The sequence below is a fragment of the Mus caroli genome, chromosome 1, assembly GCF_900094665.2.
Source record: "Mus caroli chromosome 1, CAROLI_EIJ_v1.1, whole genome shotgun sequence".
NCBI lineage: Eukaryota > Metazoa > Chordata > Mammalia > Rodentia > Muridae > Mus > Mus caroli.
In genome coordinates, this window is record NC_034570.1 from 60,445,772 (window position 1) to 60,473,070 (window position 27,299).

The following is a 27,299-nucleotide window of genomic DNA, read 5'->3' on the forward strand; positions in this document are numbered from 1 at the left end:
GAGCCTTCCAATTCTGGATTGTAGTTCATTCCAAATATAGTCAAGTTGACAACCAAGAATAGCCACTACATAGTTAAAACTATTTTTTTTTCAAAGAGGGAGCTAGAATTGCTTCAAAGTCACAGTAGCAACTGTGTGGATGGAGCCAGAAAACCTGTGGTTGAGTGGTAATGGGACTTTGTGGTGGGGCTCAAGTTCCATTACAAGATGACTGTACAGAGTGAAGGTGCAGAAGTGTTTCCAAGCACCATATAGTATTGGGAGTAGTTTTGGGGTACACCCTGGTATTCAGGGTCAGTTAGAGAACTCTGGAGTTGAATTCAGCACTGAATACTCTGTCTGGCTAATATTACAGTTTAAGTGCTAGGATAAGGTTCTTGGAACTACTTGGAAGTCATATATCTCACACGCAATGTTTAAGTGTCTCCAACAGATCCTTTTATCAATTATGTATGGAGGGAGAACAAAGGACAAGTGAGTGGAGACTACCTATTGTCCTATGGGAATTACCCAGTTATAATGGTTTACTCACTGAGTGAGAGTTCAAGCTCTGACTTTCTGCTTTCCCTCTTCTGTGCTTCTGCTCCATCACTGCCTGGTTAAATCTGTGGGTTCTTTTTCTTTTCCAGGTCATGATCTTACTCTGCAATCAACAAAGTTTCATTTGTACACATGTGGACTACTGCCATCCACACTGCTACCTGCACCACAGCCGCTCCTGTGCCCGGCTGGTCAGGGCCATTAAATTGCTGTATGGGGACAGTGTGGACTCCCTGCGTGAGAGCAACCACATCAGCAACGTGGCTCTGAGGGGCAAGAAACAGAAAGAGGTGAGTGAGCAGTCACCGGGTAATATACCAAGGGCAGGAGAAAAGATGAATTATAGTGATGTTCTTATCTGCCTTGGAAATAAAATGTCAGGCAAAACCAAATGTAGCAAACAATGGATCTGTGAGGCCCTAAGAAAAGACAGAATATATGTGCAAGACAGGCAGATGTTTCGTCTGTGCTTGTGAGTAAACATGAAACATTTCTCCAGGCTTTGCCTTATAAATACAAATTCAGAGAGATAGTAAGAGAGATGATGAGTAACCTTGGGAAGAATGGCGTCTCCCTGGGACCTGTGAACATAACACGTCACATGACAAGAAAGACTTTGTATGTGGTTAGGGAGTTTATAGTAAAGCCATGTCCTGGATTGTCCACATTGGGTCAGTGTAGTTATATGTTCCATCATATAGGAAGAAAGGACTTCTGGGAGTCAGGGGCAGAACAGATGCCAACATCAGACAGCTGGGAGGGACCATGAGCCCAAAACAAGCTAGAAAACTTCAGACTCAGAGAAAGTCTCGAAACACACTGGATCCTTCCAGTTCCTTTGAAATGTCTGACCTTCAGAAATGTAAAGCTAACAAACCTGGGGTGTCATAAGCCTTGGGTAGTTTGTTAGAGCAGCAAAAGAGAGCAAATAGAAGTATACATTATGAAGCAATATAAGCAATAAATGGCTCAACCATCTAGAGATGAGCCAAACCACAATAAGAAAAGTCTTTCTAGACCCTATTGCCGCAGGCCCTCTGGGTCCCTTGTCTGCATGGAACAAGTCTCTGGAGCAGGTGGGCAAGGAGTTGGCGGAGATTGACAGACACAAGGGAGTGTGGATCTGAATGTAATTTGTCAAATCGAGCATCAAACTTTTTATACAGAAGAAAATAGGGAAGTTGGGTGACACACCAGCAAGGTACAAAGAGGTTACTGGATTCTTACACAAAACAAAGGAATACAAATATGGAAGAACTGGCAGGAACCAACTGGGGTAAAACTCAGTGTTAACAACTGGGATCAAAAACAGCACCACCTAAGGTCCACTTAATCTTAGAAGCCGCAAGGGCTTCGTGCCCTTGCCATAGTTCCTACTCTAGTCTATTGTATAGTCTACCTTCCCCCTTGGCCATTGTAAATACTTGTTTGTGTATGGGTATAACTCAGCTACCTATAGTTATAAGTATCTACTCTGGTTCCTCTTTAGGTCACAAACTTCCTTCTTCCTAGATAGTGGTAAATTCCTGTGTAGGGCAGTGACTTAGCTATCCATGCCCAAGGTTAGATCAAGGACTGCCTAGAATCTAACTTAGCTATATATCAAAATATCAATCCTAAGGAGCACTTGTAATAAAGCAATATTAAGGGAAAGCACACAGATCTGTTTACTGACTAAAGCAAGGACATTGGAACATTTTTTATACAGGATGCCACGGTTCCAGGAGACTAAGTTTCCATGAACTTTTTGCCTCGAGACAGCGCCCAGGTTTTTGGGGCCTTGTCGCGCTTGTCACTACTGGAGTGGATATAGCACCCTATCACATTTCCAAGCATTAAGCTGCTCTTTCATTGAGCTGGCAGAAGAAGGTGACCATGACTGCCTTCCTCCTGCCAAGGAAAATTCCAGTGACCCACCTGCCCATGAACAGTGTAGCCAAAATGACCATTCCACAGAATGCCATGGCTTCCTCTACAGATGCTTTCTTCAAATGATTTCACAAAGAGATTTTTATATATCACCTGCTCACCTCAACAAGCATTCTTTATACACCAGCTATTGGCAAACTTATCAGAGCAGATAAGCTATTAACTGAAAATAAGCTGGAGGAAAAGATCTTTCTACTATAGAGTTTACAGTCCAGGTTTGGGCTTAGATTGGGCAATAATATATGCTACAAGCAGTTTGAGAATATGAACAATAAGACCAAACATGTAGTCAAACATGTAGTTCAATTATGTAGCAATGTTTAATATTTCACTGTTCACCATGGTGTTTTTATATTAAAGCTTTTTTACTTTAATTTACAATTCCAGGTTATACCAAAGAATTCTACAATTTTTTCTATACCTACTGAAAGCTAAGGAAGTCTTGGGTATTTTGTTCAGCTCTATGTGTTTAGGACTATACTTAGTGCTTGTTATTTCTTAGCTGTTTGCTTCAGATCTACTGTAGTGATCGGAAGTACATGGAACAAGCTTCTCCTGTCAGTCAAACAGAAGACTGGGGTCAGGGATGCATTCCCCACCAGAGAGAAAGGAACCAGTATGGGTAGATACGATGAAGCCAATGCAAATGGCAAGAGGATGACTGATTTCCGACAGAATTTTTTTCCAAAGCCTCTCCCAATGCTATTCTGAGTCAAAGAGCAGATTATATCTCAACCACTAGGCCAGAGGGAAACACAACTACTTAACAACAAACATGAATAATTTGCATGTCAACTATGTATGAAGCACAAGGGGTCTAGTTGCCCTTCGGAAAGAATCACACTTCCATTGGTGTGCTGTTCTTTCCTAAAGCATAAAGAAACCCATGCCAGGAGAGCCCTGCAGAGCGATTAGTACTTTCCCAATTTTTCTGAACATGTTATCTCCATGTTGAATGTTTCATGGCATGTACCTCCTCTTTTGCTTATATTTACTATCCATTATTCTGTTTGCTCTTTTTGATGTCTCCCTAAAGGGGAGGCAAGGGCAGCCATCACCATGAATGTGCTCTCAGCATAACTGCAGATGTTAGCTCAGCCCCTAGCATATGGTTACACATTACATACTCTTGAATTATTCAATGAACAAGTAGCAACATTACTTTAAATAGTTAAATATTATTTCTCTGCAATCAATAATCATTAAAGACAAAGAACAGAATTCCACTCAGACAAATTCACTGAAGCCAGGGACAGAGAAGGAAACAGCCAACCCCCAAGGAATACATCACCAAAGCTGCCATCTGGCAGCGACTCATCTCTACCTCTCTCTGCATCATCTCTGCTGACTAACCTGTCCTGTAGCCATCTCCTCTTGCTTGCACATATTATGTTTTAGGCTGAAAATTCCAAGGTGGTAACACTCTTTCTAGCACCTAACTTTTCTCACTATAATAGAGTAACTTATTGGTGTCCGGTCCTCTGTTTAAGCCAAATCCCATTAGTGAGGATTCCTTAGTCAGTCCAGGCTGGTTTTGCATAGCAAATGTAATCTAGAGCAATCAAGTATGGCTGATTTTGAAAGGTACATTAATATACATATGATACATGTGCATGCACGCACACACACACACAGCACTAGTTGGCCTTCCCTGGTATCCCTGAGAGATCTTATGTCCCTATGGCTGTCTCTTTTGACTCAGGTGCTGTGGTAGAAGCACATCAGGAGTGGATAAAGTCCTTGCTACGTAAATTTTCCTGAAAACAACAAAAACTATTCACTCCGTATAGAGAAGGAGCCAGCACACCAAAGAAAGGATTCCATTCAAGCCCAGCTTGGTGAACTGTTGAGCTATACACTCTTAGCCAGCTATACCACTAGGAAGTCTCCTGAGCAACAAAATTCCCTCTCATATAATCTTGAGATACCTCATGAGAGTCTGTAGAGAACCTCATGAGGGTCTACTCTCTCTCCTGGTGGAAATGTCAGCAGGTCATCTCCTGCATGTGGTCATAGTTGCTCTGCTGCACAACAGTATGCTCGTGTCCATCCCAGAGCAAACAGCTGAACTGTAGTTCTCTATAGAGATGGGTTCTGTTCTTTGTCTTTGTTTATTCAGCTCCGATTTCTCTACAGATTCTTGCTTGATGTCTTACTCTAACCATTTATGTAGTCCAGTGAGATCCAAAACTGCAGAAACCACTTCTAGATGCCATGGGAAACAAGCAGCGTTCTATTTAATGCGTAGATTTTTTTTTTTTTGTCTTGAGGTTCATTTTAAAAACAAAAACCCAAAAAAACATTTCATCATAGTTTTGTCTGAGTCAAAAATCACACCATATAGGTACTTCAGGACTTTCCCAAAATACACCAAGCCTCTCTTACACATGTTTCCATCTCTGGTATCTACTGCCTGACTCTAATAAAGTCATCCAAATTCTGTGACCAGCATGTGGCCCTGATGAGAAAGCCACACTCTAGGTGTCCTGGAACCCACTATGCTTCTTCAGTCCCCATGCAAGCATGTACTCTTCCCAGGGGAGATGGCGGACAGAAGAAAACACTACTCTACGGTTTCTAGCACATTGGCTTTAATATCCGCACTCAGTGTTTCTATCCTTGAACTGGACACTGTTGTGTCCTATAATTTAATAGAGAATAAGTATTTATAAGTAATCATAAAGGATACAATGGCTAGCCAGAGGACAAAGGGATACACTTGTAAAAGTCTAAAATCATGGCCCACCTGCCCCCCCAGAAAACACTTAGCATTTCACAGTGAAATGATTATTTACAATCGTGTGTTAAGATGCATCAAGGGAGGAAGACTACACAGAACCCAGTAATTACTCTTATTAAATTGGGAATATGGGTATTTTCTGCTTTCTTTATAGTTTCTGTCTTTGACAGATACTCTGATAGGCTTGTGTATTATTTTCTGAGTTAAAAAAGCACAGCACAAAGGAATTTTTAAATACCACAAGTCTTGTCTGAAGACACACCTCTACATCATTGTGGGAAGCTATTGCTATAAATGATTTTTAAAGTTTTCATGATTGGGATATATATATATATATATAATTTTTTTATATAGCCTCATTCCCAAGTGTTTTATGTTGCCAAGCATGTGCTTCCACAGTTTTTATTCTTTTTCTTTCAAAAACATAGCTAGAGCTCTGACCTCTTTTTTAAATATAAGTTCATTTTAAAAGATGGTCTCATACCAGCCCCAGAACAGATTCATTCATTGTCTTGGATTTTTTTTTTTTTTTTTTTTTTTTTTTTTTTTTTTTTTTTTTTTTTTTTGGTCAGAGTTTCAAGAGAGTTTCTTGAGTCATGGGGATGCTTGTAGATTTGCTTTTTCTTTCAGAATATCTTCATCTTACACTGTGAAGCTCTGCCAAAAATTCTTAAGACGTTTAGTTTTTCCTTTAGCATAGAGGAAGAAAGCATTTCGGTGGCATGACCCTGGTGAAACAAATGAGCTTTGTTCTGTGTGAGCCTGCACAGGCTGGAATGCAGAAAAACAGGAAGCAATCAGAAGTAGGAATGAATAAATAAGGAAGGACCAACTCGTCTCCAAACTGTGCCAACCCTTCCAGGCTTTGTTACCTTGGGAGTAAGATGAAGGCATTGTCTTATCTTTGTTTGTGTAAACAAAACAGCGAGTTCTGGAGCCAGGTTGAAGGCATAGTTTGACAGGAAAGCTGTTGTTTTCTATACTTTTTTTCCAAGAAGCCACTTTACCTGTATAATTTATGTTGATATGATGGGTACTCTCGAGTTACCCCTCCCCCACAGCCCTGTTTGTCCCTTTCTATGTTAACATTTGAAATACTTCCTTTGAGGTCTTCCCTGACCTCATGCCTCAGCGTGTACCTTGGAATAGAGTGTGTTGGATCTGCATTAACATTTATTTAAATTTGCTTTGTTTTAACGACTTGACACAACATAATCAAACCTTAACTGAAAATCAGAAATCTTTATTGCTCCCATGTTCGAGAACTAAGCTTTGCAACTTGGTCAGATCAGTCCACCTCTGGGTTCTTGTTTCTTTAAAGGTAAAGGAGACACTTCTTAGTAATCATATCTAATCCCTCTTTTCTCAACAAACCCAATGATTTGCAGAAACTTTGAGCCTGTCTTAAAAAAACAAAAAACAAAAAAACCTTAAAATTATACCTTCAATGAGAGAATAGTACCATAGAGAGATGGGGGAGGGACATAAAGCCCTGTGGCTTTGTAACAGTACTTTCAATACACACTTAACCTTCTCTTAGTGCTCAGATAAGTCATGCCTGAGGACACCTTCCCTGAAGAAGAGAGTTTCGGATGTCAACCTGGAAGGGAAAAAGGACTCCGGAATGCTGAAGTACATCAGGCTTCAGGTATTAGCTCCCCGTTCAGAACTACGCATGGGGCACTGACAGGAAAGAGCCCCTGTACACCCTGCTCATGAGTGCTGGTGAGACAAAAATGGAAGCTGGCACTGTGTCACCGTGAATGCCCACCCCCTTAACTGGTGTTCGAGGGGAGAAAAATCCTTCTTGCTGGGCAGCCATTTGCCACAGAATGAGGCCGACAAGTTTGGGCGGACTGTATCTCACCCACTCTGCTGTCTCCAGTGAAGCTAATTTCCCACTGGCATGTAATGGCTACCTTAAATTAGACTATCTAGATTCACAAGCTGAGTCTGCTTCTCTGACTCTGAGACTTGGACAAGAACTTTCATTTGCCTTCTTTGTTGTCTCATCTATGAAAAGAAGATTACAGAAATATACCTATCTCAAAAGATTATTGTATGGATTAAATAAAATAGTACCCTGGCCTACTTATCCAGATATTGGCACACTCTTCTACTGTTCCTGCCAACTAAGCTTGAGGTCATCCCATTTCCTTCTGGGGAGGAAGGGCTTTTCATGTTTTCCTAGAATGTTTATAGTGATGACTTATTCGTCACCTTCATATATAACCCAAATTATCAGAAATAATGAATTAAGTAGAACTTTGTGAGTGGATCTGGGGCCATAGCCACAATGTATAATCATATTATTTCAAAGGGAAATGTCATCCAAGCTCATGCTGCCTTCAGAAATTAAATTTATAAATGGAATCCTTTGCAAGTTACAGACCCCATGTGGTTTTCAGTGGAAATCTGCTAACATAGAGAAAACGAAAGAAAAAAAAAAACTTTAAAAATTTTACCAGAACTTTGAGGACCAGTCCATGATTGTGGACTGTTTTCTTTTCAGCAGAGAAAATTATACTCCATGGTTAATTTTTTGAGTAATTTTAAAATTGTTTTTGTGATGAAAATGTTACAAGATCAGTATTTCTTTCTGACTTGTGTCAACTAATAAAGTATAAGGTCTACCTGCCATGATGCCTAAATCCACTCCCATTTTAAGAAATATTTTAAGGTCGCCCAGGGGAATCAAAAAAGTGAGGTGGTTCTTGAGTTTCAAGAGGTAACTGTTGTCTTAGAAGATGTTGAAAGATGATTTGCATCTCTCCCCAGGTGATGAGCTTGTCACCTGCTCCCTTGTCTCTGCTCATCAAGGCTGCCCCGATTCTGACAGAGGAGATGTATGGAGACATCCAGCCGGCTGCCTGGGAACTGCTGCTCAGTATGGATGAGCACATGGCTGGGGCAGCAGGTAAAGAAACTCTCCCTGGGACCTGGCGCCTGTGGCCAGTTGTAACTACAGTGTTGAAACAGAGAAAAAGGCACCTTCAATTGTATGTCAGGATGATGGAAGTTTCTAGACCTGTAAATAGACATGTGTATCTGAGGAATGTTTTCAGAGCTTCCTTCAAACTGTACTGTGTGTTTATACAAGATCATCAGATCTCTTTCAGGGAATTATTGCTGTAAGACTATAACAGAATACTTTGGGGTTGGTGTACTTCAGCTGGTAGGATGCTTGACTAATATGCACAAATCCCTGTGTTGGGTCCTCAGTACCACATAAAGCCAGGCAAGATGCTTGTCCCACCTCCACTCTGAATGGGAAGTCAAGGGGAATAGAAATTCAAAGTCATCCCTGGCTACATAGTGAGTTCAAGGTTTGCCAGGGCTGTATGAGACCCTGACTTGAAAAACAAGCAAATAAATAAAATGTATACACACATAGCTATCCTAGAGGTAATAGTCTAGGCAAGATGACATGAATGTGAAAATACATTTGGTGTGCTTAGAAAACTTGAGGCTATGAGTTTTACAATTTACAAAGGAGCAATACTCGCTTATAGCATTAGACAACTGAGTGGGACTCAGGTTGATATTAGACTATGTTACCGCAGGTATGGACTTATCAATATAACTGGAGACAACTGCTCGTTAAGCCAACAAGTTATATAAAACTGTTGACCAGTTTAATATGCTATCAGTTGTCTTGGGAACTCCTGACTTTGGTGGTAATGTATATATATATAGTTCCAATATCCAGGAGGTGGAGGCAGGAGGATCCTGGGTTTGAGGCCACTTTGGGGTAGATAATTGTGCTCCATTCTAGCCTGAGATATGTGATACCCTGACAAAAAGAAACCTCAAGGCTTAAGGATGATTCACTGGCTAAGCACTTGCTTAGTGTGTACAAGGTTCTAGATTCATCTCTAGCCTGTAAATAAAGAAATTAAAGTAGTTATGGAGTCTAGGTGAACAGTAACTGGTGACATTTATAGTACTCATAAGACACAGGTATGCTGATGCATGTACCAGCTGAAACTGTGGCTGCCCGGGATCTCTTGAAGAGACAGGTCTATAAGAAGGAAGGAGTATAGAAAAGGCCTAGAAGCACTAGCCGTCTCTACCTTCAAAGGCCTTAGAGAAATATATTGAACAGAACTCCTTACCCTTCCCCTAAAAATATTGGTGAGAAAAACAGAACTTTCAAGTTATGGAGCCATAAAAGCAAAGGAGAATAATTCTCAGATATTTTTATGAGGGTGCTAAGACAAAAGAATTGCTGTTTAAAAATAAAACAATAATATACATACTTACATAACACACACACACACACACCACATGCACACTGTTGAGTTTGCTGACAGCTTATGACTGTTACAAGAAAACCATTTTGGTGGGGAGAATAAAGTAGAACTCTTCAACAATGTAAAATATGGATGTGATGTTTAAATTTTGAGTCAGGGTGAAATACATTTAAGAATGAAGAATGAATTTTATATAGCCAGTAGGCTAAAAAGGTTTGTCGAAAGCTAATGGTCACAGTAAGTAACATTTATTGTAGAGTTATGTCAAATTTTCATTGGATATTTTATTTATTATATCACATTTTATTAATAAAATTGCATTGGTTTTTGGTTTGGTGGCAGTTTTATCAATTGCTATTGTTTTTGAGACAGGATCTCACTGTAAAGGTCAGACTGACCTTCAACCTCCACATCATTTTAAAATTATGGGTATGTGCCCTTATGCCTAGCATAAGTAGCTCCTATTATAAATGAGCAAACTCAAGAGAGAGTTGAAGGAACTTGTGAACATTTGTCCCACTCAGAGTCAGAGAACCATAAAATCAAACCCAAACCTTAAGAATGCTCACAGTAGATAGCCTTGCTTTATATCACATTGCTAGAGGAAAATAAATGCACTTCAGGCGTGCAGTGCACTTCCCACTTCACAAAGCTCTTTCTAGGCTAGAAAGATGCTCAAGCAGCCCCGGAGGGGCTCAGACTCACAAGCAGACACAGAACGCTTTCCTGTGCATCATTTTATCTTACTAGAAAAGCAATGTGGAGTCAGGGATTATTTTGTACTCCTTATCATCCTCCCCAGACATTTTCCAGGGATGAAATGGAAACTACATGGTTAAGAGGCTTGTCCAAGATCACACAGCAATGAAGTGCTAGAGCCAGGACCTCAAGTCTGTTGGCACAACAGAGCACGGTCTGTGTCTCTAGGGAAGAAGGAGATAGTGTAGATTATATCTTCCTGCCTGCCAGTGAGCTTTGCAGGTATTTCATTTCTCATTATTCACAAACCCTATAACTTAACCCCCACCCAGATTTATCTCAATATTTAGATTTTTTCCAAAATTTAAGATTTTAAGTCTTTTGACTCATGAAACTGCTTTTGCTTCTCGATCTCTGGGAAGAATAGACGTTCTAAAGAGAACCTACATCATGGACGTTGCTTTTCATATATCTGATGGAGCTGAGGTTGATTTAATGACTGTCTTTCTGTTCCATTCTCTGATCACTAGTGAAGAGTCTAGCCATTTCCTAAACAGCACATTTCACTGGTTAACTTTTTTGGTTGCTTTCTCTGACTCTGTCATGAGCCAAAGGAAGCTTTTCTTAGAACATGTATTCTGAAATGTCATGTTGTTTCTGTTTTGGCACTAGCTAATAGATGTCACAGTCAACATCATTTGCTATTTAGTGTCTATTGTCTGAACTATCATTAGCTTTGGGCACTACTGGTGGCCAACCTCCTTCACCTCCAGAGTGGTTGAAAGGAGATAGAACATCCGTATTCCCACAATCCCTGAAACAACACAACACCTTAAGATGTGCAGCTGATGAATTAATTCTTGGCTGTTTTCAGCCGCCATGTTCCTGTTGTGTGCTGTGAAGGTCCCTGATGCTGTGTCAGACATGTTGATGTCCGAGTTCCATCATGCAGAGACTGTACAGAGACTGAATGCTGTCCTCAAGTTTCACACTCTCTGGAGGTTTCGCTATCAGGTCTGGCCTAGGATGGAGGAGGGAGCACAGCAGATTTTTAAGGTGAGAGATGCTATCTACATGGGAATTACATCAGCACAATCAACCCAAGGCTTGTTTAAATCCATAAAACACAACCCCACAGTGAACAGCCAATGAATTCTTTTTCCCTCTGATTATATCAGTAAACTTAACTTCTATATAAGTAAATTATATTTAGCTAAACAAATTGAAATATACTAGAAGATAGAACAAGAAAATCAAGCCAGTAGCAGCCTTGAATATCGTCTAGCCATCCTCAGGGGTCACCAACTACGTTTGGGTTGTAAACATCCAGGCATCTGGTTGACCACACACCTACAAATGTCTAGAGTAAAGTAGAGTGATCAGCATAACTCAGGATCCTTTTGTTAAAACACATCATTTTACTGATGAGCTAACTGAGGCCCAAAGAGGATTGTCCTATGTCCTGTAACAGAGAAGTCTTAGAACCCTGCCTTTTCCTCTGATATTTCTTCCTCCTCTAGGAAACCACTCAGGCCCTGACACCTACTAAAGCAGACTGTCTTAATGCTACCTTGGGCTCACTCCAGCTCCTACTCCATCCTACTCACCTCACTCTTCTGTATCTACTAACAGATCCCGCCTCCCAGCATAAACTTTACCCTGCCCTCACCAGTACTTGGAATGCCATCTGTCCCAATGTTTGACCCTCCGTGGGTCCCTCAGTGCAGCGGGAGTGTCCAGGACCCCATTAACGAAGACCAGTCTGTGAGTAACAGGCCCTTTGTTCCCCCTACCTTCACCTTGGATGGGATGCGTGAGACCATTTGGCCATTCTTGTCATGAGAATGTAATAACACAGAAAGCCATGGTGACCCATAGTCACTAGCTTCTATAAAGCTACATTTTGTTTTACTGTCAAAATGTCAGACAAACAGGCATTTGTTCCCTGGCAAAGGGAACACTTTTGCTGACATTTGCTGTATTAACTACAATGTGTGAGCTGCCCAGTGGTTAAATACATGGGTCCAGCAGAAGTAAGAAATGAAGGCAGCAGCTTCTGCTTCTTACTTATAATCACCACCATCACCATTGCTACCATTACTCAAGACCTTGGGTGTTACAGTGCTTGTACGTATCTCTGCTACATATAACATAGCTCAGATACAGCACTTTATTTACAGGAAAAAATAATATGTGCCTTTTGAAATAGATGATTCATCAAAACTACACCATTATCATCTATTGAATAACACACCTCTAAATTAAGAATAATGGGATTTTTTTTTACTCAAAAATGAAACAAAAACAGAAAGAGAAGACATTTCAGTGCAAACTTATCATTATTTCCATGAACAAATTCCCATGGAATTTACACAATTGGTATGTATATGTTAAATGTGTTCCATACATCTCCTAAACAGCCTCCAAAAAGGTTATACATTATACTTAATATAAAAAAATATGTTTTCTGCAACTTATCTCTTGCTCCAAGGAATAAGAGATAGCTAATTCTAAACCAAATATTAGTGGCATGGCTTAGAAATATAGATTTATGTGACCCTGAAGGAAACCTTGGAAGAAGTTTCATGAACCTCTCTAGTCTCAGGACAAAAGAAAACCATTAATCATTGCATTTCCTAAATACACTGCTAAGGTGGTAAGAAGATTAGATAGGAAATTTATAGAAGAGAGATGTGTGGCTCTCTTCTTATGGGGCTAGCATCTAACATCTTCAGCTTTGGGACTGGGAGGGCTCAGTGGTTTATCAAGACATCCTGGAGGTTTCCTTGTTACAAAGGGTATTAGGTCAGTTGCAGGTGCTGGTAGTTAACAGCTATTAAGAGAGAGGACCAAAATAAGTCCAAGATAATCTTGGCTTTCAGTCTACAACATTCCTACTTTCCACAATCAAGAAACTCTAGTCAGTCAGTATGAAAAATCTTCAATAATAGTAAGATTTGGGGGTGGGAGGACTTGGGAACGGGGACTTCAGTTCACATTACTCTAATTTAGTTACTCTGAATGGCAAAATAATTTGTATTTTAATTCACGGGTCATTGAAAATGTTAGTTGAACATATGAAATTAAATAGACCATCTCTGAAGACTATGCATAGATTTTTCTAGACATTTGTAATGATAGTGTTCTTCGTTAGGTAGCTTGTTTGAACCCTGTCTTCGTCAGGGTTTCTATTCTTGCACAAACATCAAGACCAAGAAGCAAGTTGGGGAGGAAAGGATTTATTCAGCTTACACTTCCACATTGCTGTTCATCACCAAAGGAAGTCAGGACTGGAACTCAAGCAGGTCAGGAAGCAGGAGCTGATGCAGAGGCCATGGAAGGGATGTTCCTTACTGGCTTGCTTACCCTGGCTTGCTCAGCCTGCTCTCTTATAGAAACCAAGACTACCAGCCCAGGGATGGTACCACCCACAAGGGGCCCTCGCACTCTTGAGCACTAATTGAGCAAATGCCTTACAGCTGGATCTCATGGAGGCATTTCCTCAACTGAAGGTCCTTTCTCTGTGATAACTCCAGCCTGTGTCAAGTTGACACACAAAACCAGCCAGTACAAGCCCTTTTCCCCCTCCCAATGTTATATTTTACTTACACTCCCCCAAATATGGTATACCCATGCCTGGTGGCCCAGTGGTAACAAGGAAGATACAACTGTTTCTTCCCTTACATGTGCAGCAGCTCAAGTATCTGGTCCACCAATATAAATGTCTTTGACTCTTCTCCCATCAGTGAAGAGACTCCTTAGATACAAGTAACTCTTTCCCAACAATGGATAAGAAACTGTTTCTGGATTTTATATTCAGGATTCATTCTCTCCTTTCCTAATTCCTACATTATGTGTGATAATAGGCCAGCTACCTGGCTCTCATAACTCACAGTGTGATCCCATGCCCTCAACTACTGTTGGGTCTTCCATCATGGTAAATCATTAGTCTCATGTTAATATCCTATATAATGGGGCTTCTATAAATGAAGCCAAGATCTCCAGATGTCTCTAGGACCATATATGACTATAGGGCAACAGAGAGATATGACATTGCTGTTATGCTTCAAGTTGATGAGGAGAGTCTGTAGTGGTCACTGACCTTGCTTTGACCACTGACCCAGTCCCTACAGCTCTCAGCATCTATCTCATCATAAGCATCATGATTAAGGAAGGAAGGCATAAATGGTGTATACACTGCATGGGATGAGTCTTCTGTTCTGTCTCTTTATTTTCTGTCTGTGGAATGGTAGATTGGTTTTAATATTTTTTTTTTACTTCATATTCTACATTCACCCTGGGTAACACTTTCTAATGTCCTACTTTCCATCCAATAACACTCTCCTACAAAGCACTCCCAGTGTGGTGCTGTACTTATTGATAAATGCTCTTTACCTTAGGCGAAATTGTTGGTTGACAAAAATGAGGTAAATCATATAACTTATTTGAGAGTCATATCTCTTTCTTTTTACCCTTGCATGTTCTGTCTTTCTATTTTATTAACATTTTATGATAAACACACTTCACTTAAAGCCTGTTTAACAAAAGTTGTTCTTCTTGTTGAAACAGTGAATTGATATCACCTAAATGTATAAAATAGAATTGTTTCCAGAAGTTACAGATGTTCTTGAGGACTTATATTAAAGCATAGGGGGAAAATGTCATCAACTGTAGAAATTTAATAAAAATTTTAATATATATATTCATTAATTAGGTCATGGGTGGCCTAATATTTTCTGAGGGAAAACCCCTGCCTTTAAGTGATTTTAGGGCCACTCTTTGTGCCTATGAGCCTACAAGAAGCTTGACCATACACTTTCTTTTGTGTCTCCACAGAAATCCTTCTCTGCCCGGGCAGTGTCCCGCTCCCATCAGAGGGCAGAGCACATCTTAAAGAACTTGCAGCAGGAGGAAGAGAAGAAACGCCTTGGTCGTGAAGCGAGCCTCATCACCGCCATCCCCATCACCCAAGAGGCTTGCTATGAGCCCACCTGCACACCCAACTCAGAGCCTGAGGAAGAAGGTGCCTTCATGGCTGACATAGACTTCATGGGGGACTATGCCACAGGGGGAAGGACTTACTTCCAGAGAAACAAAGATTATACTGTGTGATGTGCTGTCCCCTATCTCACCCCTAGAAGGAGAAGAGACGCTGTTTTCTAACGTTTAGAATTGTCCTGTGTCTAGAGAGTGGTAGTAACCTTGAACAAATCAGTCTGGTAACAAAGCAAGCATTGGTTGTGGTCAGGAAAGCTGAATCCACAATGCACATGACAGCAAGTGCACTGACTCTTACTTAAAATGAGATAGTCCACTCATTACTTTTAACCTTCAACAAGTGTAGATAGCTTTCTGCTGATTACCAAAACTGGATTCATGAACCATTCTAAATTCCTTGATTTTCTTTTCTGGTTTTGTGGGATATCTTAGAAAGAAATTTTAGTTTCTCTAGCAGGTCTTTGTTTTGTTTTCTAAGTAAATTGCTTAAGCATGATGGTCGGCAAGTAGCAGTACTTAATATAAACTTTACTCTGTGGTGATGATCAATTTGGGTCATAAAACCAAAATTTACATTCCCTGTTCTGTTTGCCAGTAGAAGAAGTCGCCAATCTGACATCCCGACGGCTGTCTGTGAGTCCATCCTGCACCTCCAGTACGTCGCACAGGAATTATTCCTTCCGCAGAGGGTCAGTCTGGTCTGTGCGTTCAGCAGTCAGTGCTGAAGGTGTGTCCCATTGCCAACGTGCTGTTCTTGATGACTAATTTGTTCTAAAACATATCCTAATATCGGAAGTGCTTTATAGCTTAGAGTTTATATTTAGTTATGTGAACAATTTTTGAGTTCAAGGTTTTTGGTATAGCATTAGAATCCAACTTTATTCTTTTGCTCAGACATATCTAGATGTCCATTTATTAATTACTAATTACACTCTTCCTTAAATTTTCGTGTCACTATTTTAAAAAATCATTCAACTGTGAGTGAAATGGTCTATCTTTGTTATTATAATTAAATCATACTGATCTGTATCGGTTTCTATGCTGATCTCAATCCCAGGCAGTCTTGATTTTAATTTTCTAGGTAATTTTTATGTTGGAAAGTGAGGTCTTCTCTCACTTTGTTCTTCTCCATTAAGATTATTTTAGCTATTCCTAATCTCTTGGCATTCCTGTGTGAATTTTATGGTTGTCTCATCAATATTCAAAAAAGGCAGATGATGTATCTTAATCAATATGGGCCATATTAAGGTTTCTTATTCACGAACATGTGTTCTCTGTCCATTCACACTATTATAATATGTGTGCTTTTTAGCAGCCTATAAATCTTACATTTCCTTCATTGAATTTGTTCCTATTATATTTTTTGTTGTTGTCAATTTATAAGAACTTGTTCTTCTAATTTCACTTACAAGACTTTTTATTACTAATATGTAGTAATAAATATTGATTTTTCTGTATATATTTTATGACCTGAAAACTTAGTGAGTTTATTTCTAGTGATATTATGTGTATGTTCTATAGAACATTCTATCTATAAAATCATGTCATTTGCAAACACAGACTATTCAATTTTTTTCTAATGTAGTTTCCTTCCATTTCTTGTTATTGACTAATTAGCCTATTTAGTTTCAAGGGCAATGTTACTATGAACAATAACAAAATACTGTCTTTCTATTAATCCTAAGTGGGAAGCATTTAGTCTTTCACCATCAATTATGATATTATCCATGAATATTTAGTAAATGGTCTTTATCAAGTCAAAAGAGAACTCCTTTTGATTCTCAAGGTTTTAATATTTTAGTCATGACATTATCATATGTTTGTCGAGTGATTTTTTTTTATTCATCAATTAAAATTCTCATGTACTTTGTATTCTTCACTTAATTGGCATGGTGTGTTATATTACTTTTTTCATATGTTTTATCATGCTTACATTGCATTCCAAATACAAGCATTTTGTCCATAGTGTGCGGTCTTTCTCTTACATGGTTCTAGATCTCATTTGACAGTACTCTGTTGAGGATTTTCACTTGTGTGTTCAGAAGGGATATATGTCCACAGTTTTCACATCTTGTGATGTCATCATCTAGTTTCAGTATCAGAGAATATACACAGCTGAGTATATACACAAGTATAAATTGCTTTAAACAGTGTACTTGCTGATTGCCAAAAATAGATCTATGTCATTTTCATTTTCATATATATCAAAGTGCTTTTAATGTTCTTTGTGAATTATTATCTGATTGGCTGGTTATTTAGAATCAACATAACTACCACATATTTGTGAATTCTCCAAATTTCCTACTGTTACTGACATATGATTTCATCACAGTGGAGTGAGAAAGTACACCTTGTATGAGTTAGCCCTTTAAGCTTGTGGTGGCCACTTTACTGCTTACACTCTGCTCTGTGCTGGATAGCATTGTTTCTTTCTACTGACATTTTGGATCCTTCTGTATTACAATAACATTTAGGTCTTTGATTTCCTTGTGAACTCGGTCCAACTGCTCTTTTATGAAAAATTATATTGTCTCCAGTGGTTACTGTCAAGTTGTTTCTTTCTTTACTTAATTCTGCCATTATTTACTTACTTTATATGGTTTAGAGTTGTGCTATTGGATGAAATCATGCATATAATTAAGCTTCCTGATAAGCTGAGTCTTTATGAAAATACATCCTTCTCTGTCTGTAGTAAGACTTTTTCTCCTAAATTATATTATCTAGTATGAAGTTCACCAATCCAGCTCTCTTTTCATTTCTGTTCATATGATTTATTTTTGTATTTTAAAACAATGTTATGATTTTTTCCCTTTTTAAATTTATATTTATTTGTGTCCCAAACTCTGCCCCCTCTTCCAGTTCTCCAGTGTCTCACAGAGACCCTCCTCTCACTTCTCCTCATCTTCTCCTCCGGAAGGGTGGGGTCTCTCTGGGTATTCCCCAACCCTGGTCATCAAGTCTTTGCAGGGTTAGGCGTGTCATCTCCCACTGAGCCCTGTTGAGGAATTGATACCACAGTCAGGCTACAGCCTTAGGGAGAGCCTCCACTCCAATTGTTGGGGAGCCCATATAGAGACTGAACTGCATGTCAGCTATGTATGTGCCTACAAGGTCCTGTGTGTTCTTTGGTTGGTGGCTCAGTCTCTCAGAACTCCTAGAGGTCCAGATTAGTTGATTTGTTGGTCTTTCTGTGGAGTTCCTGTCCCCTTCAGGGCCTTTACTCCTTCTTCCAACTCTTTTTTATAAGATTCCCCAGCCTCCATCCAATGTTTGGCTGTGGGAATCCACATCTGTTTCAGTCATCTCCTGGATAGAGCCTTTCAGAGGACAGTTATGGGAGGCTCCTGTCTGCAAGCATAACAGAGTATCATGAATAATGCCAGAAAGTGGTGCTTGCCAATGGGATGGGTCTCAAGTTGGGATGGTTATTAGTTGGCCATTCCTTTGGTCTCTGGTCCATCTTTTGGCCCTGCATTTCTTTTAGACAGGACAAATTTTGGGTCAAAAGTTGGATAGGTTGGTGTCCTTATTCCTTCACTGAGGGTCTTTCCTGGCTACTAGGGGTGTCTTCTACATTTTCCATGTCCCCACTCTTAGGCATCTTGGCTAAAGTCACCTGCTCCTGGAAGCCTCTCCCACCTCAGGCAATGTTATGATTCTTATATATAGATTGTGGTTGAGTTAAGTTTGTATGTTCATGTTTTTATCCATTCCACTAAACCTGCCTTTTGTTTGGAAATTTTAATACATTTTCACTTAATACAATTTAGATAAACTAAGATTTATGTCTGCTATATTAAATGATAAAAAGCGTCACATGAGACACAGTTTGTAATGTTTATTTTCTATTATAATCACTTTTACATTTATATGAAGTATATGAAACTGCAGCATATTTGTAATGGCTCCTTTAAAACCATTGCCTAATATGCATCATCACATCTAAGCATCCCAGGGAGAGTATCTTTTGTTTTGTTTTGTTTTTGTTTTTCAAGACAGGGTTTCTCTGTATAGCCCTGCCTGTCCTGGAACTCACTTTGTAGACCAGGCTGGCCTCGAACTCAGAAATCTACCTGCCTCTGCCTCCCAAGTGCTGGGATTAAAGGCGTGCACCACAACACCCAGCTGAGAGCATCTACTGATTGTCTTTGTTCCTGAATATGAACAGTATTTTCTTGTTTCTTTGAGCATCTCATACATTTTTATTTTTATTTTTATCAAAAGTAGATAAAGATTTCTAGCATCTATCTTCCCACCTGTCTATCATTTACAATATCCCATATGCATTTGATAAGAAGGTAGGATTGACAAGAACTGAATAAAGCCTTTACCTTCCAGCCCTTCACAGGACCCATCTAGAATCTCAAATAGTCACAGAAGTTAGGATAGGATATTCAAAGTCCCATCATCCTTAATATTTTATAAAAATGTTCATTTTGTATCAGTAATGAAAGTGAGTTTATTTTCATGCTAACATACTGTTAGATAACTTTAGTATCATTCTTGACTTTTATTACCTGTACTGCCCTTTATTCTAATTGAAGAGATTTTTTTTATTTTAGTATTTATTGTATTTATCAGATAAGGACAATAATATGACTGAGTTAGTCATTTTTACCCTAAATTCACATGATTTCTGCTACTCAATATTCATGCTTATAAATCTCTCACACATGTTTGTAACATGTGACATCTATGAGAAATGTATTAGGCCTTGCTAGAATTTTATTTTCTCTGATTTCATATTAAGAACTTATTTTCTATTTCAGTATGTCTGCACATCTCTTTTTCTACATCATAAAGCTAATGACAGCGCTTGGGAATATGGTTGATTTCGTTGCTTTAAGCACTCTCTATAAAGTCACATTTATTTGTACTTTAGCACTATTATGGACTGTATTGCCAAATAGGATTTGAACTGCAAATCATGATTGCATTAGAATTTGTCTCTCCCTCCAGATGAGGAGCACGCCACTGAGCACACACCAAACCACCATGTGCCTCAGCCTCCACAAGCAGTATTCCCAGCTTGCATCTGTGCCGCAGTTCTTCCCATTGTTCATTTAATGGAGGATGGCGAGGTGCGGGAAGATGGCGTGGCAGGTATCATCTGGCCAAACTGTTCTGTTCTTACGCTGCTTGTTTGATGGAAAACAGAGTTTTCTCTTGAACATACATTCTGCTGATTGTATGCTGGATTGTTCTATGTGTATGTTATAATTATAGAGATTTTACATAACATACTAATGCTATCACTTTCTCTGCCTCCTTCCCTTACTTCTTTCATTACCTTTAGCAGAAAGTTTCATTAAAATCAATAGCCAGGTCCATGAATTTTTTTATTACCAGAAAATATAACAGTACTTATTTGTCTAGCAAGAGGTAAATAGTGATCTTGCCCAACTCAGAAATCTAACTATTAATTCACTAGCACTAAAGCCTTCATTCCTATTTGATTACATTCCTAGCTATATCAGTAAAGAGAAGTTTGAAAGGAGAAATGATAAACTAGGAATAAAATGCTATAGTTACAATGGACAAAAGGTTAATACTATTTTTGTCTTTCTTCCTTCCTTCCTTCCTTCCTTCCTTCCTTCTTCCTTCCTTCCTTCCTTTCTTCCTTCCTTCCTTTCTCTCTTGCTTGCATGCTTGCTTGCTTATGTTTAAGTAGGACTGGACCCAAGTTCTGCACATAATAACCAAGAGTTCATCCACTGAACTCTATCTCCAATCCTCCTCTTACTTAAAAATTTTTTAGATCAAATCTCCCGGAGCGTCCCAGGCTTACTGTAAAGTCACCTACAGCTAAGGCTTGCCTTGAACTTGCAATCCTCCTGTCTCAGCACTCCCTCCACAGGTAGCTGGGATTACAGGCCTACGTGACCGGACTCAGCTAAGGCTAAAATTCTTCCAATCATTAGTATGCTTACTGTCAGAGAGAGCATAAGAGTTTTAATATTAAAACTCAATAATATATTTTAACTCCACCCCCAAAATGAGCAAAATATCTAAGTAGTCTCTGGGATGATAACAGACATGGATAACACTGTTACATAAAACAATACTTTTTAACATATTGCTTGCAAAACTGAAAAACCTATTTCAAATTAAACTAGCCATGGTTAGTGAAGAAACGAGAAGACTGTCATGATAACACCTCCCTGATAAAGCATGAGTTTGGGACAAGCATTGGAGTATTGTTTCACAATGTGAATAAAAAGGCTGAAAACTATAAATTCCCCTTTGCATGGAGTTGGTTTGTTAGTATAAACATTTGTAAATGCCATTGTACAGTGTATATCACATATGATAATGAACATTTGAAAATAATTTGGATGCCCAAGCTCTGGAGAACAATTAGTCTTGTTGCCTCTGTATGATAGCATTCTCAATGCTTTGGAAATCATAGTTGAGAAAATTACCTTAGTGTTCTGCATAATGCTATGTAGAGTTAAAAACATTAGTTTATATATATGCTACTTTGAAATATATATATATATATATATATATATATATATATATATATATGTGTGTGTGTGTGTGTGTGTGTGTGTGTGTGATTTGTATAAATATGGAAAACAGACCCAGTAGCTCTTTCTATATTGATGAACCTATCAGTTTTCATTTTTCTCTTTAATTTTTTCTCTGTTTCCACATTTAAACATCACATTTCCTTATTGAAGCAGTTCTCACTGCTTTTTCTTTTGAAGTCTTATAAGGATATTTCAGTAATTAGTTTCAACCTGGACACCCCATCTCTTGATTGTGTGTAGAGCTCAGTGGTAGAAACTTTGCTTTGACTATGTGAGCACAACATATATACATGTACACACACATGTGCGCGCACACACACATGCATGTGTGCACACTCACACATTTTAATTATCTGGAAGTATACTTGAAAACACAAGCTTACTTTTATAATTTCTTATTCATAATATTTACTTGTATGGCTCTTCATTTTAATAGGGTGGTTAATTTCTGAAGAAAAATTGATATTATTTATTCAAAATATAGACTGAATGATAAGCTTGTGCTGCATTCTGAACTCTGAGCTTAGAAGTCAGCAGAACTCTGCCCACTGCTCAAACTGAAGAGTATCTGCTGTTGACCTCCACTCCTCTGCTCCCTCCCCCAAGGGATCTGAGAAGCTTAGCCAGACCTGTGTCATAATGAAGGAGCACTTTCTGAACAAGGTTATCTATTGATTCCCAGGAACCTAAGTACTGCCGACTCAACTACTTTATCTTGCTGAAATGGATACTATTTAAAGTATCTGGATAATTAAAGTTCACCTCTTGTTCACTTGAATTTTAAACAAAAGCTTATTTTAAAACCTAAATAATTGCTTAAGAATTTATAAAGGGGTTGGAGAAATAGCTCAGTAGTTAAGAGCATTGGTTTGATTTCTAGCACTAAGATGGTGGACCACAACCATTTGTAACTAGTTCCAAGGAATCCAACACCCTCTTCTGATATAATTTTTACAGGCACATATATGGTGAATATACATACATGCAGGCAAAACGTTCATATAGATATAATAAAATAAATAATTCTGAAAGTTGTCTAAATAAAATAAAAAGTAAATTTTAAATCAGAATTTATATCAAAAGCAATGAATTTTTGGCTTTAATTTTAAAAAGACTTACATTGCCAGCATTAGGTTGGTCCCCAAGACAAGGACAACTACATGCCCTTGCAAAGGCAGTGTTGCAGAGTAATGCCAATACCTAAAGACCAACCCACTCCTGTTTTCTTTTTCTTACATAGGAAGATATTCAATGAGAGAGAGGAAGAAAAAAAAAACAGCTTTTCACTTTGCAATACAAACAGTGTTCAGAAGACATTTTTGTTCTATAATAAGCAAGCGAACTTCATTGCATTTCACTCTTTAAAAAACAATACTGTCATTAATTCTTTGAAATTCTCATACATGTACACAATTTTAATCTTATGTACCCTTCTCTCTACCGACCTCAAACTCACTCTGGGACCCATGAACCTTTCCCCTTCCACAACTTAATGTTTTCTTCCTTTCTCCTTTCCTTTCCTTTCCTTTCCTTTCCTTTCCTTTCCTTTCCTTTCCTTTCCTTTCCTTTCCTTTCCTTTCCTTTCCTTTCCTTTCCTTTCCTTTCCTTTCCTTTCCCTTCCCTTCCCTTCCCTTCCCTTCCCTTCCCTTCCCTTCCCTTCCCTCCCTCCCTCCCTCCCCCTCTCTCTCTTTCCTTCTTTCTTTCCCTTCCTCTTTTTAGTTTTTACTTATGTTTTTTGTGTGTGTGGTGTTCTATTTGTCTGTGTACCACATTTGTGCCTGGTTCCTGTGGAGGCCAAAAGAGGGAAGAAGCTATCTTAGAACTAGAGTTAGAGTTGTGAGCCAAGTCCTCTTGAACAGAACCAGTCCTCTTAACTGCCAGGCCATCCCCACTAGCCCTTATGTTTCTCTTTTTATTGTTATCATTATTAATAGCCCCTTTCATCTACTTATTGCTAACCATGGGCAAATGCTGTGGGGCTATCCTCTAAGACTGGGGCAACCTGCTAATAGCTACATGCCCAGAGAAAACTAACTATCCTCCCCTCAGCAGTCATAAAATGACAATAGCTCCTGAGCTAAAAGTGTGTACTCAGGAGACCCTCTCCCATCCATACTGGAGTTTTGATGCTTTAGTTTTGTGCAGGGAACAGCATCTGATGTGGTTTGATTCTGTACTCACTATGTCCTATTTAGAAGAAAGCACTTTATAGTAATTCTCTACCTGCTGGCTCCTAATGTTTTTTCTACCGACTCTTTTACAACATTTCCTGAGGCTTAGATGGGAGGCAGTTCATACAGAATAGCCACTGAATGGCCGAATCCTTGCAACCACTTATTCTCAGGACTTGAAGCAATCATGAGTCTCTGTCTTAAGCAATTCTTCCAGCAAAAAGAGCTTCTTTGACCAAGGTTCAGAGCAGCACATCTCTGTAGTTATAAACACAAACATCGAGAAGGTAGTTTGAAAAAATAACCATTTAGTAAAACACCAGTAGGTTTCCATCAGAGCCTGTGTTCTCCCTAGTCGTGGGCTATTGACCAAAGTACGATACCAGCCGTGAAATTCTTCCTGTGGAGAGACCTTGATCAGAAAGTGGTCAGTTTCCCTGATAACCACCATCCTCCTATTGGACCATTGGGTACCACTTATCTGGCAGGTCAGCAATTAGATCCCTGAGACTCACATGATAGAAGAAGTTCAACTACAGAAAACCTTTGAAAGCAGAAAGAACTCATCAAAGCTTAGTAAATTGCTTGAAAAAAAAAATTCTGATTAATGGACTTATGGCCATTTATTTTCTCTTCTAAAGTCAGTGCTGTGGCCCAGCAAGTCTTGTGGAACTGTCTAATTGAAGATCCATCAACAGTTCTTCGACATTTTCTGGAAAAACTGACCATCAGCAATAGACAAGTAAGTCCCTGTTCCTATCAGTAGCTAGCTGTGAGCGTGCACTCCACTGAAAGCAAGCAAGGAACGTCACAGAGCTGCCTGTGCTGTCAGTGTCCTTCGAGATGCAGCCAATAGATGCCTTTTACGTAATGACAAACAATATTAAATTTTGGTATTTCAGTTCAGATGTCTCCAGTAATTGGTTTTTCCAAGTGTACATGGTACATTGCTTGGTAACCCGACTTTCAATATTTTCAATATTTTAGAGAAAGACTAAATACAGTTTTATATTTTTAGAGTTAGATAATTTATGGAATTCTAGTTGTTTGGTAGACTGGAATGTTAGTGGGGGTTATTCCAATATGTTAGTTTTCTCTATCACCCAAAAAGCTAATTTACCAGAGCACCTGTAAGGTGTCAAATAAGAGTAGTTTTGTGGTGATTAATAAGATTTTACTCAGGTCTCTATGGTGATTATCTTCACTGGAAGATTAAGTTTGGTTTCTGGGTAGCAGGTTTAACTACAGACATTTCATTTTATCTTCCTTTGCTTCCTTTTATCCCATTGATTTGAAACCTAGGTACTAAATTTGGAAAGTCAATTAACCTAGTGTGTATATTAGCTTCTCAGCTTAAGTCCCCACATTCCTATTATACCTGGCAGCTATCACAAGTACAACCAAGTACCTAACTCTCGCAGGATTTACCTATTGACACTGCGCCAAGTTTTATTTTAAAATAAAACCATCTGCTGCTTGGTGATATTTATCTAGTATCCATAAAGGAAAGCTATTCTGGCTCATTTAAATAGTAAGGGTCACAGGCACTATCAGTTTCAACGGGTAATTAATTTCTCCTCTACCCTGCTAAAGTGGTGGACATAGTTGAAATTGACAAATGGGCACAAGTAAGGAAAATTACCCTCTAGTTTCAAGCAGCCAGGTTCTGTCAGCATGGGGGCTGACTGGGTCTGTTCTTCTTCCAGGATGAGCTGATGTACATGCTCCGCAAACTTCTCTTAAATATTGGAGACTTCCCAGCGCAAACGTCACACATCCTGTTCAACTACTTGGTGAGTTTCAGCAGCTAATGGAATTTTCTTGCAGGAATCAGGAACATGGCGAAAGAGATATAGAAAACCCCTTCCAATAAGTTCCCAATAATTGTAAAACTGAAGGATGGTCAGCGGAAGTTTCCACTTTTAGTGTAGGGAAAGCCCTGCCTGGCACAATCTTTGGCATGTGGTAGATCCTCAATAAATGTTATTGCCTTGGCCCTCCTTTTAGCGTCAGGCAACTGTCTTTTGTTACTTTTTTAGCCTCCCCATTCCCCTTTTCCTACTCTGCTGTTTAAAACACAGGTGCTCTCCTTGTAGAATGAAATTGCAAGTGTAGTTTTCCATAGCAGCTCTTTATGCTTTATCTTGCTTACACAGCTTCTCTCTGACTCCTCCGAAATTTACGCCCTTCTTCACACCCTTCTCCGTAAATTCCAAATGAATATGCACGCAGTTTGAGGGTTGGAGAATGTTGACTACTCTGAGACTGTCCCTCAATCCAGGCAGAGAACAAACAAATGTCTTTGTTGATGTTTTCTCCCTTTCTTTTATGAGGGAAATACCCATATGTACATGTATCTATAGCCGCCTGCTAAACTTGGCTCACACCACGCATAAGACATGATTGCAATCCCTTTATCTTGTCTGTGACTAATTTGGTCTTCTTTCTCAGTGACCATTTGTTGGCTAGCCCAGGGGAAAAAATAAGTGCCCAATCCACATGAGAGCCAGCTTGGTCAAGTTCTCCTGTTGTCTCTTCTCCTGATTAGAGTCATGAGAAGTGTTACAGACACATTTGAGCAGAGATTATATGAATGTTTAGATGATTTCATCTTAAAAACAAAAGCCAAGACCATGGGAACAAGAGTGTAAGAAGAATGTGACCCTGTCATTGTTGGTGTCTTGCTTCAGGTGGGGTTAATCATGTACTTTGTGAGGACCCCGTGTGAGTGGGGTATGGACGCCATCTCTGCCACGCTGACCTTCCTGTGGGAGGTGGTCGGGTATGTGGAGGGCCTCTTCTTCAAGGATCTCAAGCAGACGATGAAGAAGGAGCAATGCGAAGTGAAGCTGCTGGTCACTGCTTCCATGCCAGGTGAATCCACACGTATATTGATACATGTATGTGTTTATCATCCTGCAAAAGACGGGACTTTTTCATTCACAAGAAAAATAGAGATCCAACCCCTGGCATTGAATGCATTTACGAATTTTTGTTTAGAAGTGTCAGAGGAAATATAATAGCCCCTTCAAAAGTCAGAGCTCGTGGGATGAAAAGGCAGACATCTGAACAGAGTGCCTGTGAATCAAACCTTGAAGAGTAGCCAAGGTTAAAGGTTTATTTAAGTGTGTAGCAGAGGGCCCGTTAAACTGAAAGCCATTGTGAGTGAATTTTCGGCACTGCTGTTTGAATGACATTGTTTGTATGGCAAGGACCCTGGGCCTTTGTAAACCTAATGAGAGGCGGCTTTATGAAAAACTGGAAGGGGAGGACAAAAAAAAAAAAAACAGAAAAAGGGAGAATTAAAAAAGAACACAGCCGGGTGTGGTGGCGCACACCTTTAATCCCAGCACTCCGGAGGCAGAGGCAGGCGGATTTCTGAGTTCGAGGCCAGCCTGGTCTACAAAGTGAGTTCCAGGACAGCCAGGGCTACACA

At 39.3% G+C, this 27,299-nt stretch overlaps 1 protein-coding gene across 9 annotated transcripts in view; it reads left to right on the forward strand.

Moving 5' to 3' along the window:
* Unc80 (unc-80 homolog, NALCN channel complex subunit) overlaps positions 1–27,299 on the forward strand; it is a 196,319-nt gene that overhangs the window by 117,799 nt on the left and 51,221 nt on the right. For 7 of the 9 annotated variants that reach the window (XM_021162288.2, XM_029478005.1, XM_029478013.1 and 4 more), the window contains 11 exons: positions 630–830; positions 6,750–6,857; positions 7,988–8,126; positions 11,036–11,217; positions 11,794–11,925; positions 14,998–15,184; positions 15,755–15,886; positions 20,119–20,262; positions 24,505–24,605; positions 25,570–25,656; positions 26,554–26,737. In XM_021162288.2, the coding sequence (XP_021017947.1) occupies positions 630–830; positions 6,750–6,857; positions 7,988–8,126; positions 11,036–11,217; positions 11,794–11,925; positions 14,998–15,184; positions 15,755–15,886; positions 20,119–20,262; positions 24,505–24,605; positions 25,570–25,656; positions 26,554–26,737 (1,597 nt within the window). The remainder of the gene's footprint in view (positions 1–629; positions 831–6,749; positions 6,858–7,987; positions 8,127–11,035; positions 11,218–11,793; positions 11,926–14,997; positions 15,185–15,754; positions 15,887–20,118; positions 20,263–24,504; positions 24,606–25,569; positions 25,657–26,553; positions 26,738–27,299) is intronic. The other 2 variants (XM_021162282.2, XM_029478006.1) reach the window with 1 other exon arrangement.